Genomic DNA, 16,787 nt, shown 5'->3' with positions numbered 1-16,787 from the left:
TTTTTTTCACAATTCCTATGTACAAAAGTCATCCTTCAGGGTCTGATAACAAAAGTCCCATCCCAGATGTCGTATCTAAAGGAAATCTGCTCTTGGATGTTACCAGCTTTTTTCTACCCCTGGGCAATACTGAATAAGTTCTGGTATATGGAGTAAAGATTTCAAAGTGATATTTAAAGTATTAGCAACAATGGTTTACTTTATCATTCCTATACTACCAAAGAGCAAAGCTAAAATATCCCTGTGACCAACATGATTATAATAGCAATTTCTTTTTCCAATTTTTCCTTAGACGAATCCTTATTATCCAAATATTCACCATAGTGACATGCATATTCATTGTATTAAAATGATCCCTCTTGATTGTCCTCGGTCTAGGAAATGTTAAAAAATATTTAAGCCAATGCTAAATCAGATTACCTACCAATAAAATAGAGTTTACATCAGGGACAAGCAGGAGGTCTCTTAGGATCTGAAATCTAGGACTTTTGAGTGGTTGTGGATAGACTGAGAAATGCTCTCACGTGCAACTTTGATAGAGACTTTTATTAAAATATTTCCTTTTGCTTCTACCCCCTGCCTTGTCTACTAACTACTAAATCTACTCAGGAATTTAATTTTCATTTTCAAAGTCTCAAGAGGGTTAGAGCTCTGAAAATGAATGCAAAAATATAGGTACTGCTCTTTGAGGTTTGTTTTTTTTTTTTTTTTCATTTTCTCCCAAGAATAAGTAGTTCAGTGCAGAAATGTTCTCAGTTTAGAAAACATAATCCAATATTCAAGATTCATTATCTGGTCTCAGCAAATCTTCCCTGTGATGGTCTGAACTACCCCACTTGGCTATAAGCCAAAATGAACTACTCCACGCTATTCAAATATATTATTTGCTTTCTGCCTCCCAACTTTTGTTCATGTTTCCTCTGCCCCAAATGACTTTTCCCCTATCCTGATCAGGCGTCAAGGTCTACTTCAGATGCTTCCATGCCGTAATTCCCCAACTCCTCATCTAACCTCTCTTCTCCTCTCCCCAGGCAGCTTGAAATATTCTGCCAACTGAACTCACAGCAAAATACTTTATGATTCTTTCATCCCTCTTTTGAATCTCAGTGGCACTCCCTACTTCCCACATTCTGTCATAGTTACTTGTATTTCGTGTTTGTGATTCACTATCCATGACTATCTGAAGGCAAGGACCTTCAGATCTTTATATCCTTGCCTAGTACTGTACTTATTGGAACACTGTAGGGTTTTGTAATGTTTGTTTTTTTGTTTGTTTGTTTAAACAAATTGCATTGTGCTGAGATGTGATTGGCCCTGTGCCAGTATGGGGGAAATAGCTGCACATTGAGAATATTGCTCAAGAGAAGAGAACCAAAATGCAAAGATGTCACAAAATGTAACACTTAAGATTAAGCCTTAGATTAAGATTTTACCCAAATATCAAATTACTCACTTGTACTTAGGAGCTTGACAATTTTTAAGCAAATTGATATTTTTACATTAAATAAATATCAGCAATTCAGATTATTATTCGCTATCAAATAGGAACCTGAATTATTCTATTCATATATAGTATTGTATTTATAACATATTTCATTTTAGCCTTTCATCTAGAATAAAAATACTCATTAACAAATAAAATTATTAAAACAAGTTGTGTATAACTTTCAGTGAAGTTTTTATCCAGGACATTTTTGATGATTGTAAAAATAACTCAGATTATTAAACCCAAGCTATATAACTTTTTCTATTATTTTATTTAGACCTTGATTTTTACTCCTCAATTTTAATCTTCAATGATTACTAAAAAAGACTTGACATTGCTGTTAAATTTGCCCAAGGCCCAGTAATCTTTCTGTCATGAAGTAGTTGGTATACTATAGGAAAGCAAAAGATCTACACACACCGAATCCTAATAAAAGTTTAAATCAGGCTAGTAAGCAGATGCAAAAATTTAAACACAAAATTTTTCATCAAGTCACAATTCTTGTAGTCAGTAAATGTTAGAATTTAATCAGCTGTAGCATGTTTTTCTTTGTTTGCCTTTTTGTAACCATCTTTATTTCAGTGCACCAATTCTGACTGAATTTCTTATTGGATAAGGAGAATGAGGAAGAGGGGTCAAAACTGAACTACATGACGACCATTATGAACATCTGCTAATAGCGTATCCTAGTTCTTAGAGTGTATATGATAACGTCTGCCAACAGATAATGTCAGCAATAACATGCTTGGTATATACCAGTACTCTTACAAGTTCTGTATATACATTAACTCATTTGATCTTCACAACTCTCAAGGTAGGCACCATTACTATCCCTATATCACAACTGAGGAAACTAAGACCCAAAAAGGTTAAGTAATTTGCCCAAGATTAAACAGCGATGCCACTAAGATTTAAACTTTGTGAACATGGCAATCTGAATGTTTAACCACCATACTATACAAACCAGAAGAATCTGCAAACCAATTTTCTATTGCTCTAATTTAAGAAATCAGGCATATTGGGCATCATGCCCCAGTTTTTGCATTTTCTCTACCCACCTCCTTGATACTTTCAGCCAAGCATACTGGTATGAAAGAGAAGAGAGTAGTACCTGGATGTCCAACAGCCAGCTGGCTAAAGTATACTTCCCTACTAGTTTCTCCCAGTCCCCTTCTCTGAACCTAAGGTGAATCTTACCCTCCCCATTTAATTCAAAGGACTCCCCCAAATGACCTACCTAACATCAAACACTCCCAAACTTGCTATTCCCTATTCCCAAAGTTTAGTCCCTGTGAAGTCAAAACCCCCTTCCATATACATAATGACCTATGCCTAGCCTGGAATTAGACTGGATTGGTCACATCACTGTTTTGAGCTGATTCTTGGGGTCCCTGCTTCTGCCTCCCACCAATGGGCTAGATCTACCTTGATTCTCAAATTGAAAACTATGGCTTATAAAACATATAAAGTTATCTTATTGCTTCACAGTTTATAATGCCCCCAGTTTATAAATTAAAAAGAATTTAATATGTTATAAAAAAAAAGTTAATGCAGTTGTCAAAATTATAAACACTTGATTATACAGTTTGATCCAATCTTTTATTTTTCCAAGAAATTTATATGAGGGGAAAAAAAAGAGTTATATGTAACTCATCCTAGGACTTAGCAGTTTATGAGTTATATTAAAACTGATTGTAGTATACCACTTTCAAAAACTCAATTCAAATTGTGAGTATAGCTCATAATGTACATTTTCTCATAATCTCCTTAAAAGCAGTAAACAACTTTTTCTTTTCTGTATTTCTCATATCAAATTGGGCAAATGACCAGCCTTCACATAACGTTCACTGAACTGAACAACTACTTAGTTATTTACAGACAGCTTACCCTCAGAAACCTTTACAATGTATAACGAAATGCATGTGTAAAATGGTACCGGCAGAGGCAACCATTATAAAAAGAAGATGACCAATTGTTAAGATGACTACATGTTACTGGGCAGATTTATAATCAGTTTCACTATTCAAAAGGTCAAGAACATCTTGCCACACAGGAAAAAAGGTTGACATTACGTTTAAATGTCTGTAACATTCTAACCAATCTTTACTTTTTAATAGAATGTATTTTGGCATAGCAACAGAGAGGAATTTTCTCCCTATTTGTAAAAGAAATAACAACTCTAAGACAGTAGTTTTTCACCTCACAAAATCGAGATATCCCCATTTAAATGCCAGTGAAGGGAAGTAACCAAAAATCTTTATGGTTTGGTTCTTTTGAAAGGTCATAAATACAGTGAAAAATCCAGCAGGATGTTGTGAAACCAATACCTAGAAGAATCCCAAAGCAATGCCAAGAAACAGAATGTACTCATAGTGACTAATACATGCAAATACTGGAAATAAATTCTAACAGATTAAACAGGTTTTGTAGCAACTAAAAGGTATATTCAAATCATTCCAAAACTAATCAAGCTTAAAAATATGGCAGTCTTCCCTACTAATAAGAATATAAGCTGGCTAAGTAGCCTGAATAACATATAAATTATAGCCAATATCAGTAGGTATAATTTTTAGTGTGTTTTTAATTAAAAAGGAGAAACTGACCCTTCAACTGAATCAAATCACTGTTTCCGACTTCCACTTCAGTCTTTTGAAAAACATGTTCATATTTAATACATCATTTTACCCTGATGAGGCATTAAATCCTAATCAAGCTACAGAATCAAGAGGACAAAACTATCTTTCTGCTGAGAAATGCTGTAATGTTTCATTTCTTTTTTGCTCATATAATATGGAATACATTGTCAAGTATCTGCCAAGTTCTCTAAAATTGAGGCAGAAATATGTGTAACCTAAAAAAATAAAATAAATTTCCTTCAAAAACTGCATGTTAAACACAGACACAGTTTCTTACCGAGGCATGTAATTCTGTAACAAACCAAAGTTAAATGTATTATAACTTAATAGGTTAAAATGGTTTAAAATAAATAGCAGAGCTTCAGGATAAAATGGGTATATAAATTCAAATTCTTTGCTGTGATGATTCCCTACTCTTTGTAGTTACTATGTTTAATGTAATCAAGTCTTTTCATTTTGAAAATGAAAGGAAACAAATGCGCAATATCTCTGGGTCAAAAATCTTAAACAGGCTTATATGTCACAAGATTTTTTTGTAAAAAACAAAACAACAAAACAGATTTCTCCCCTGCTTTCATCTATTATAAATGCCCCAGCAGATCTCTACAGTAAGAAGGCCAAAAGCATCATTATTTCAATAGATCTGAGAAAGAATTAAAAGCAATGCCTTTTAAAACAGTTTAGACACTAAAAATAGATTTCAGGAAAATAGCTTATAGTTCAGATGCTGATAAACATGCTTCCACTCATCACACTTGGGTTGTTGTGTGATTGCACAGTACAATAGTAGCAACATCTGTTTCTATGCTTAAGAAATCCCAGATAAAAATTTTAATGTGTCATTATATATAAGCAACTAGCTATGCTGTATCCTTACCAGTTTGAACAATTTATGCTATTTTTATCATTCAAAATAAAAGATACAATTTGACTATATTCAGGCTTAATCTGGAAAAACCTGTAGAGCTCTAAACCTTGCCCTTAATCACATACAAAGAATCTCTTTCCTTACTCCCCATTTCCCCATAAAAAGCTAAATTAAACAGAAACTTGAACACATACACACACATACTTCTAAAAGTCATATTGTTTAGCTGGTGTCTATTGCTATAAATATTACTTATTCAAAGATCCTAAAAAGAATCTGATAATAAATATTACATTGATTAATATAATCTAAATGACTCAGAACTAGAAAAAACAATAACTCTGCAATCTAATAGTATCATCATAATTCATGAGGTCATACCTGATGACTTAGAGATTGAAAAGGCTCACAGGTTCCAGACTGCATGACCTTTCTATTTCCAGAAACCCCTAAAGATTGCATTTCCTGTCTTAGAAAAGATAATCACAGCCATCTCTATGTCTCAGCATCTTCAGGGCTAGTGAAGAAAACATCAAACAGCAAATCTGTCCATCAGTATCTTTTTAACTCATCATGAAATATAAGATCTCATATGCTGTTTATCATCTCCCCTTTGCAGTTACAAACACCACGCATTAAGGGAGGATGACACAGTTGTATTTGCTGAAGCTGCTAATGCTGTCTGAAAACAGTAAGCTTACTGCTTAGAGCAATTCTGCATCAGCCAAACAGAGAATGAGCCACGTATTTTAGGTTTCCCACTTCTGATACCATAAAGATTTCACTGTCAAGGAAAGTTTGATTTTTTGTCATTCCTTTAAAAATAAGCAACGTTATATTTAGTTAAGTGTCCAATGTGTCTGTTGCAAATATCATGTTAAAATGTCAGTTCTTAATTATTAGGCAGTTTACTCTATATATGACTAAGCTTTAATGACTTAAAAAGCTAAATTGTTCTCTCTTTTAAAGGACTCTTCTTCCCTCCAAATTGTATCACCACTCATCCAACCCATCAAAATTAGAAGTTCCTAAAATGATGAATTTTTATTCTGGAAATCTTTGACAATCAGGTATAACAGTAGATAAATAGATAACAGTAGATAAATAGATAGGTAAAGACTTATTCACTTTTTAATTCTCAGGAACTTCATTTTTATTTTCTTCAGACCAACATGCTTCAAATCAAAATATCTTTTATATTATTATAAAAGGTATAATATTTACTGAAGAGTTTAGCATACAAAAGATGAAGTGCTATTATCAAATTTCTAAACTGCATGGTTAAACCGAATGAAACCTAAGTTATTGGCATTTTTATTATGATTTTTTATTGCATCTCATTTGTGTTCATCAAGGTACTTGTAATGCTTTCTTTCTCTTTTACAACACAGTAGAATCAAAGAATTTTAAGATAAAGTAGTCTAATAGAAAACCAATATCCTCAAAATTATAAATGGAAATAGTTTCTCTTTATCATGTGATTAAAGGTAATAGGTAATATTTTTAAATAAACAAAGACTAAATTATAATCAATTTAATTGAATTCAAAATTAGGACACGAAACACAGCATATTTCCCTAAAACAGCCCTCGCATTATGTATAGCTTAAATTAGTGAACACTTTATTTATATATCTACAATTTATTTATATACCTGTGAACTAAACTAAATGAAATTTAATGACAGCTAAAGTGCTACACAGAAAATGTTTTATGTTAAGTGTAGACTAATAATGAATCAGTATAATTTCCCTTCTGCCTCTCATAATATTTGATGAGCATAGTTTGTATTATCATGGAGACCAGTCAAAATGAGTCTTAAAAACTGGGCCTCTTCAAGAGATTGAGGGACAGGCGAATAGGAGATATGTTGGTCAAAAGTACAAATTTCCAGTTATAAGATGAGTAAGTTCTAGGAATCTAATGTACAGTATAGAGATTATATTTAATAATATTGTATTATATACTTGAAAGTTACACTCTGGTAGTAGTTATTTTGCAATATATAATTGTAACAAATTAACATGTTATACACCTTAAACATGCACAATGTTATATGTCAATTACATCTCAATCAATCTAGGGTAAAAAATTACTATACCTTAAATATATCCAATTTTTATTTGAAGAAAGGAAAGAAAAGAAAGGAAAGGAAAGGAAAGAAATAAAGGGAGAAAGGAAGGGAGAAAGAAAGGGAGAAAGAAAGAAAGAAAGAAAGAAAGAAAGAAAGAAAGAAAGAAAGAAACAAACAAACAAACAAACAAAGAACAAAGAAAGGAGGAAGGGAGGGAGGGAGGGGGAGAGAGAGAGAGGAAGGAAGGAAGGAAGAAAGGAAAGAAGGAAGGAAGAAAAGGAAAGGAAGAAAAAAGAAAAGAAAAGAAAAGGAAAGAAAAGAAAAGAAACAAAGGAAAGAACAAGTAGGCTTCTTTAATAGCCTGATTCAGATTATGCCTTTAGAGAAACTACTGCCTCTAACTGCACATGTTCAGACAAAGGGTTTGGTATTTTGGCTGTATCTGTACAATGACATACCTGAATGGAAAATCATACGTAGGCAAATATGATTTATATATGTAGTATTTACTCTATTGTAATCAAAATAAGTCCTCATTCTTTAAGAGCTATCATCTCAATAATGCATGTTACTAAGCAGTAACATCTCCCTTTCCATATTTATCTTCATGTAGAAAATATTAAACATCTTCTATGTGTCAGATACTGTGCTAGAGAATCCATGACAGCGTAAGATATGCCATCACAAAAGCAGACAATTAAATGAGTATGTTTTGTCATAACAGAATATTAAGAAATGATATGAGAGTGATGGCAAGGCATCTGACCCTAATCGAGGGATGAGAAAGGATCTTCCTAAGAAAGTACTGTTAAAACTGAGAAGATCCTGGGCAAGTCACATTCAAGGAATGGTAAATACAGCATGATTAGACCATAAAGGATAAGTAGGACAGAGGGAAAACATGAGGTTAAAAAGGGTAAACCAAGGTCTAATCACAAGAATCTTCAGAAACTATTTAAAAAGTATGAGCTGAATCTTCAGGGGAATGAGAAGCCATTAACACAATCATTTTTGTAGTTTAAGATTATTCTGGAGATGGCAGAGAATCAATTGCATAAAATAAAAGTGGAGAAAGAGAGACAAGTTATACAATTTGGGACAGAGTATAATGATGGCCTGAACCAAACTGGTAGCAGTAGGAATGGAGAGAAATGGAAAGATTCCAGATACACTTTTTAGCAAGAAGGAAAAGGATTTGGGGATTAAATGTGAGACATGAGGTAGAGAGAAGGGTCAAGGTTTAGTCCTCACCTCCTAAATTATTACATATTTTCATTTTGACCATCAATATACTTTCATCACATGCCCTGTTGTATTGTCATGTATCCATTTCATGTGGATATGTTTAGTTTTTATAAAACAGCAAGAAAATTGTGAAAATGACATTTCTTCTGTGTCTTCTCATAACATGTTTAATGCTGAACAATCAAAGTTATTACAAATGAATAAATAAATGACAAATAAACTGAAAATTATACTTTTCTTTCATACATTTTGTCATAACATTGATATAAACTTTATTTTCATCAGTCACTGGACATTATTTATTAGTATATATAACTTAATTTTCCTCAGTGTTTTCTTGCCAGCACACTTAATTGATCTTTGCGATAAGAATATAAAACCCACAATACAAAGAAGCTCTTAATCTCTCTACCATTTAGTTAATAAGATCAACATAAGCCAAAAAAGTATTCATTTACAATCCATTACCTGATTAATGGATTATATTAACATACATCAAATATAACAATTAACAGTAATTTAACATGGGCTAACTAGTTAAAACTAATGGACACCTATTTTTTAGAAGACTATTGCTCTATGGAAAAATTTTATTCATACAGTATGCTACACATAACAATGTTATTAAGGTATTCTCATAATAAGGAAGCACAATGCCTCTACATTTTCCCTAACAAGTCTATCTAACGAAAGTGTGATTGAAAGCAATGAAGAACACTAGCAAAGGAACCCTCAGTTTGAATGAAGAAAGATCCAAAAGGATGAAATAAACTTAAAACTTCGTCTATTTTTTAATGATCTGCTGAACATCAAAACATCCCAAGTAATAAAGAACTAACATCTTAAAAATAGTAAGAATTTTATAATAATTATCACATATCTAGCTCTCATTATTCATTTCTTAGGGAATATGCAAACCAAAGCCCTTGTTTTACACATAAGGTAGCTGAAATTTATAAAAGTTAAATGATTTGTCCAAGGCCAGCTAGTAGCAGAGCCAAGGGCAGAATTTAGAATTCTTGTATCTTTGTTCCAAGTTTTCCCCAATATAAATCATTATGTCTTCGTAATAATTTATTTTATCTTCAGTAATTAAAATAACTTCCATTTTAATAGTTTCACATATTTTCATTAGACTGAAAAACATAGTAAATATTTCAGAAAAATATCCATAAGAATCAAGTTTTTTATATTAAAGTTTTTTTAATCATAAAGCATTCTTTTTTTGGCCATGCCCCAGAGCTGGTCTAGAGACCAGCCCTGCCCACCAATGCACTGCAGCAGCCACAGCTGAGCCCCACAGCCAGTCCAGGGGCCAGCCATGCCCATCAGTGTGCTGCAGTAGCAGCCACAGCCCCACCACAAAGAGAAGGTGCGTGCAACCCACATAGAAGACATCCCTTGAGCTCCTGGCTTTGGTGGCCAGGCCAGATTGCATTTCTGAGCCCCAACAGGACATCTCCTAAATAAGGCCACTCTTTCAATGAAAGACTGAGAGCGATGGTTGATTTATCGAATACACAGAAACAAACACAGAAAATTAGGCAAAATGAGAAGATAGAGGAATGTGTTCTAATCAAAAGAACAAGACAAAACTTCAGAAGAAGAACTAAACAAAACAAAGATAAGCAATCTACCTAATAAAGAGCTCAAAGTAATGGTCATAAAGATGACATCAGACTTGGGAGAAGAATGAATGAACACAGCAATAACTTCAACAAAGAGATAGAAAATATAAGAAAGTACTAAGAAGAAGCTTTAACTGAACTAAAAAATGCATTAGAGGGGTTCAGCAGCAGTCTGGATGAGGTAGAGGAATGAATCAATAAGCTGGAAGATGGAACAATGGAACTCACCTAGATAGAGCAGAAAAATGAAAAAAGAATTTTTTAAAAATGAAGATACTTTAAGGGATCTTTGGGACAACATGAAGCAGAATACCATTTGCACTATAGGGATCCCAGAAGGAGAAGAGAGAGTAAAGGACTAGGAAAATTATTTGAATAAATAGTGGCTGAAAACTTCCTTAACCTGGGATGGAAACAGATATCCAGGTCCAGGAAGCCAAGAGAGTTCCAACTGAGATGAACTCAAGACACACACCAAGGCACATTATAGTTAAAATGATAAAAGTTAGGAATAAAGAGAGAATCCTAAAAGCAGCAAGAGAAAAACAACTTGTTATGTACAAGGGAAACTCCATTAAGACTATGAGCAGATTTTTCAGCAGAAATGTTATAGGCCAGAAAGGAGTTGCATGACATATTTAAGGTGCTGAAAAGAAAAAACTCCCAACAAAGAATTCTCTACCCAGCAAGGTTATCATTCAGAATTTAAGGAGAGATCAAGAGTTTTCCAGATAACCAAAGCTGAAGGAGTTTGTCACCAGCCCTACAAGAAATGTTAAAGGGACTTACTGAAGCTGAAAATAAATGGCACTAATTAATAATACAAAACTAAAAATCTCACTGGAGAAGGTAAATATATAATAAAGGTAGTGGATCAGTCAAGTTACAAAGCAAGTAGGAGAGTTAAAAGACAAGTGTAATAAAATTAATTAAATTTACAATAATTAGTTAAGGGATGCATAAAATAAAAAGATGCAAAATATGTCATCAAAAGTATAAAAGAGGTTACTATTTACATGTTATATATGAAACTCACTGTAACCACAAGGAAAAAGCCTATAATAAATACACAAAATGAGAAAGGAATTTAAACACAGCACTAAAGAAAAACATCAAAACACAAGGGAAGAGAAAAATAGAAGAAAGAAACATAGAGGAACTACAAAATAGCCAGACAAACGACAAAAAAATGGCAATAAGTATATATCTATCAAAAATTACTTTAAATGTAAATAGACTAAATTCATCAACCAAAATTCACCACATACAGTGGCTGAATGGCTAAAAAAACAAAACATCTATATGATGCCTACATGAGACTCACTTCAGAAGAAAGGACACACACAGACTGAAAGTAAAAGATTGGAAAAAGATATTCCATGAAAATGGAAGCAAAAAGAAAGCTGAAGTAGCTATCCTCATATCAGACAAAATAGACTTTAAAACAAAGACTGTAATAAAAGACAAAGAAAGGTATTGCATAATGATAAAAGGTTCAATCCAGTAAAAAGATATAATATGCATAAATGTCTAGGTACCCAAAAGAGGAGCACCAAGATATACAAAGCAAATATTAACAGACTTCAAGGGAGAAATTTAAAGCAATATAATAATAATAGGGAAATACAACATCCTACTTATATCAATGGATAGGTCATCCAGACAGGTTATCATTAAGGAAACTTTAGACTTAAAAACACTTTAGACCAGATAGACTTAGGAGTCCATATTACCCAAAGAAAGCTACAGATACAATACAATCCTTACCAAAATTCCAATGACATATTTCACAGAACTAGAAAAAAACAGTTCTAAATTTGTATGGATCCACAAAAGACTCCAAACATCCAAAACAACACTGAGAAAGAAAAAAGCTAGGGGTATCACACCTCTGATTTCAAACAATACTACAAAGTTATTGTGTTCAAAACAGCATGATACTGGCACAAAAACAGACACACGGATTAATAGAACAGAACAGAAATCCCAGAAATAAATCCACACTTATATGTACAATTAATTTAGGACAAAAATGCAAAGAACATCCAATGGAGAAATAATAGTATCTTCAATAAATGGTGCTGGGAAAACTGAGCAGCCGCAAGCAAAAGAATGAAACTAGACTACTATCTGACACCATACACAAAAATTAACTCAAAATGAATTAAAGACTTGAGTGTAAGACCTGAAACCATAAAATTCCTAAGGAAAACACAGGCTGTAACCTTACTGACATCAGTCATAGCAATGTTTTTATGGATCTGACCCCAAAGACAAGGAAAACAAAAGCAAAAATAAACAAATGAGACTACATCAAACTAAAAAGCTTCTGCACAGTGAAGGAAACGGTCATCAAATGAAAGGCAACATACTGAATGAGAGAAAGTATTTGTAAATCATACATATGAAAAGGGGTTAATATCAAAAATACATGAAGAACTCATACAACTCAACAACAAAAAAACAAACAACCCAATTTAAAAATGGACAGAGGAGCTACAGAGACATTTCTACAAAAAAGACATACAGATGGCCAACAAGCACATGAAAAGATGTTCAATATCTTATCATTATTAGTGCAACACGAGCAAAATCACAATGAGATATCAACTCACACCTTTAGAATGGCTATTATCGCAAAAGACAAGACATAACAAATGTTGGAGAGGATCTGGAGAGACAGAAACTCTCATACATTGTTGGTGGGACTGTAAATTGGTGCAGACACTATGGAAAACAGTATGGAGATACCTCAAAAAAATCAAGAACAGAACTACCACATGACCCAGCTATTCCACTTCTGGGTACTTTTGCAAAGAATATGAAAATACTAGTTCATATGTTCATTGCAGCATTATTTATAATAGCCGAGATAAGGAAGCAACTAAATGTCCCTCAATAGATGAATGAATAAAGAAGATGTGGTATATATACACAATGGACTACTACTCCCATTTAAAAAGGGTGAAATCTTGCCATTTGCAACAACATGGATGGACCTAGAGGGTATTATGCTAAGTGAAATAAGTCAGACAGAGAAAGACAATTATTATATGATTTCACTCCTATGTAAAAACTAAAAACAAAACAAACAAACAAAATAAAAACAAACTCATAGTTACAGAGAACAGGTAAGTGGACACCAGCGGGGAAAGGGGTTGGGAAGGTGAACAACATGGGTGAAGGGGGTGTATGGTGATGGATGGTAACTAGACTTGTGGTGGTGATCACTTTGTAGTGTATAGAGATATCAGATTATAATGCTATACCCAGGAAATTTATTTAATTAAAAAACTTATTTCAGAGAATACCTCTGAATACCTAAGTAATCCATTTTGTTTTATATAATACTTCTTTAAAAAGTATAAATTAGTCCAACTTTTCAAAGTAATTTGGCAAAGTGTATTAAGATTCTTAAAAATATTCAATCCTTTCTAGTATTTCCAGTTTGAAGAATCTATACAAAAAAGAATAATGCAGATTAAGACTTACGCACAAAGATGTTTGGTGCTACATTATCAGAAGAGAAAAAGTACAAATAATAAGAGAAAGGTTAATTCATTTATGAGACAACAAAAATGAAATGCCATGTAAGCACTGAATGAAAGATGTTAATGATAAAGAAAAGCATATTTGAATATTAAATGGAAAACAAGACCCCAATATATTTATGTAGAAAAATCTGACCTATGTAAAATATACACTGAAAAAAGTAGACAAAATATTGAATTTTAAAATTCAGTCCCCAATATAACTCATCTTATAAATGTATACCTTCAGAGTTCATGTTGGTTTTTTTTTTTAAAGAGGCATTTATTTTTCAGTGGAGGTACTGGGGGTTGAACCCAGAGACCTCTACATGCTAAGCATGTGCGCTAACACTGAGCTAGGTCCTCCCTCCAGAGTTCATGTTTTTCTAATAAAAATAGGAAATAGTTTCTGAATAGTATTTTAATAATTAAATACTCCTGTTTCCCATGTCCTTCCTCTTTCCAGGAAAAATTATGCTCAAACTTCAGTCTTTCTACCATTTGACTCATATTTTTGCTCCAATTTCATGGAAATATTAAAAATCTACTTCTGTTAGACCATCTATACTTTAAAAATAATTTTATGTACCTTGCATATTATGAATTATTTACATGTGTGTGTGATTGTTTTAACACTAATATTGGGTTCATACTAGTACTGACTTTTTGGCAAATTAGCTCTCATACCAGTTTCGATGTTATATGAAAAAAAATGAAAGAATTTGTGTGACATGACTGTTACTCTTTGTCTAACTAGTCATTGTGGTATGACCTTCTTTACAAACAGCAGCACCATGGGAAGCACTGGGAGTAGCGCAGATGATCTACTTCTCTTTTTTGAAAAGTGGTGAAAACTGTCTTAACTTCACTTTTATAAGGAATATTGGTTGAACTCGAGGGCATAGGTCACTTAGTACATACAGCGTACAGCAAAAATTTCAGGAAACAAGACCTTACAGATGGTACTCATTCCCACTGAAATCCTAAGTATTTTGATACTCACTGCTGCCTGATGGGTAGATGTTATGGGGTGCCACAATACAAAGGGTCAATTCAGATGAAGTATTTATACATTTAAAAAACACCTTTATCCATCTTAACACCAAACCTCAATAATATGTCACGTCTTTTTTTTCTCAAGTTACTGACAGATTGCACTTTTTCTAATTTCATCATCATTCTACTAGTTCGGTTAGTAAATCTGTAGAGTGGGTCACACAATATGAGAAATAAAAGACATAATGACTTATTAGATGCTGATTTTGTATTTTAATAATTATACCAGTTACAAAAGTATTTCATATCTCACAGAAAGCTTAGGAAAAAAACAGAAGATCAAAAGGTAAGAGGGATCACTCATAAAATTTCTCTATACAGGCATAACCATTACTGATACTTTACTTCCAGTTCTTGATTAATATACAATTTAAAACTATATTAAACTATTCATCTCTATCTAGCACTATATTATGAACATTTTCCTGATCATTTTCTATAGCAATGTTTAATGGCACTCTATCAGAGGTACCACACTTTATCTATCCAATGCCGTATTCTTAGACATTTCAGTTTTTTCTACTTTTCAATATTAGAAATTGTAGTAACACCCTTGCACACATAGCCTTACACATCTCCTCTATTCCTTAGGATAAAGTCTAATAAGTAGACTTACTGGATCAAAGGATATGAACGTTTTTGAGGTTTCAGGTAAGAATTGCCAAATTATCCTACAGAAAGGCTATGTCCATTCATATCTCCAAAGAAAAGTCTTGTTTTCTCACTGTCTTGCCAGAACCAGGTATTATCACACAGACTTCTTGCAGAATAGTATTCTCAATAAGTTAATATGAAAATTAAGGAAAACCAAGCATACATTAAGACACAGGCTTAAATTAAAGTAATTGAGCAGGTAGAGTTATAAGTTTTCTAACAACAACAATAACAAAAACCTAAAATAGTAAACTTTCCTTGTTTCTATGCTTATTGACAAAGATAGAACACTGTTCCACAGGGAATATACCTAGGATTGTAAAGCAAAACAACAACTTTTGAATAGAAGTTACTAAAAGATGGCAGAGACTAATTCAAAACCAATGCAATTATAAATGTGAACTTAGTCTTTTCTTTCCTCTGTGACATGTGTGGAATAAATGAACCCAGAGAGGGGGAATCATTTACTCAGCACAATGCTATTTAACTCATACAAAGTATGAAACACACAAACATACAAACAGAAAGACAGATTTTTTAACCTTTGGAAATCTTTCAAAGTTATCAGATATACCTTCAACCAAGGAACCACTCCGGAGGACCACTAAAAGCCTCCAAAATATCATATGTAAAAGACAATTTTTTGTGTGCAATGTTACCTTCCCCAAGCACTATTTATTTAAGTGCTAAGTAAATTGTGGAAAAACAAACAGAAATGTACAATATGTTTGATCTTTAAAAAGCTTTCACCATTAAAAGATCAATAAAATTATGATCTTTTGAGTGGAATTTTCTGATAGATTTAGCCATTATTAAAATGCAGTTTTGGTAATGCTAAAATTGTATTTAGAGGAATGATTATGAAAAACTGAAAATGTTTATCTTTTTTTATTCTACTGTAGACTGGGTCAGAGTATAAGTAAATATGATTTTAACAGCAAAAAAGACTGAAAAAAATAGAAACACTTCAAAACATCCTTTATTTGTCACAGGTCTACAGCCAAAGGCAGCGGCTATGGAGGCAGACTGTGTAGTTCAAGTCCTGGTTCTACAACCTTGGGATCTCTGTGTACTCTCTGCCTCACTTTCCTTATATGTAAAATGGTGATAATCCTACTAGGGTTTTTGTAAGGACTAAATGTAATTAATACATATGAAGCAGTTGAAGCAGTGCCTAGCACAAAGGAATCACTGAATAAAAGATTTGCTATTGTTATTCCAAGAAAGGTATAGTTATAGGTATAGGCTTGTTATAGTACAGAAAAGTAAAGAAAAACAACTCGATAAAATATGACTATGAAACAACCAGAAGTATATACATGATTGAGTAGAGTTTTCAATATCTGAGGATGGCACTGTAGACCCTCCAGACCCAGTTAAGCAGAATGTTTTTAAAAATACAGGAATATAACACAACTTTTATACTATAATGGCATTGGAGCCAGATAAAGATTAATTAAATCTTAGATTCACCAGTTAGTGACCATGAGCAAATTGTTTAGGCTCCTAACCTCAGTTTCCTCATCTGTAAAATACAGTTAATAATGTTACCTCTCATAAAGTTGTTTTGAAGGTTAAAGAAGATGATACACATAGGGTAATCATCACAGT

General features: G+C 32.9%; 1 protein-coding gene across 2 annotated transcripts in view; it reads right to left on the bottom strand.

Moving 5' to 3' along the window:
• The window catches only part of SLC4A10 (solute carrier family 4 member 10), a 250,673-nt gene that overhangs the window by 179,752 nt on the left and 54,134 nt on the right, over positions 1 to 16,787 (bottom strand). Inside the window, exon 1 of one of the 2 annotated variants that reach the window (XM_074363780.1) lies at positions 5,372 to 5,647. The exons of the other annotated variant lie outside the window; for it this stretch is intronic. Coding sequence (XP_074219881.1) covers positions 5,372 to 5,452 — 81 coding nt within the window. The 5' untranslated portion in view covers positions 5,453 to 5,647. Of the gene's footprint in view, positions 1 to 5,371; positions 5,648 to 16,787 lie in introns of those variants that run through there. 2 annotated transcript variants of the gene reach the window in all.

This window comes from Camelus bactrianus, chromosome 5, assembly GCF_048773025.1.
Source record: "Camelus bactrianus isolate YW-2024 breed Bactrian camel chromosome 5, ASM4877302v1, whole genome shotgun sequence".
Classification (NCBI taxonomy): Eukaryota; Metazoa; Chordata; class Mammalia; order Artiodactyla; family Camelidae; genus Camelus; species Camelus bactrianus.
The sequence above is the reverse complement of the archived record's forward strand: the minus strand, read 5'-3'. Positions and strand labels throughout refer to the sequence as shown.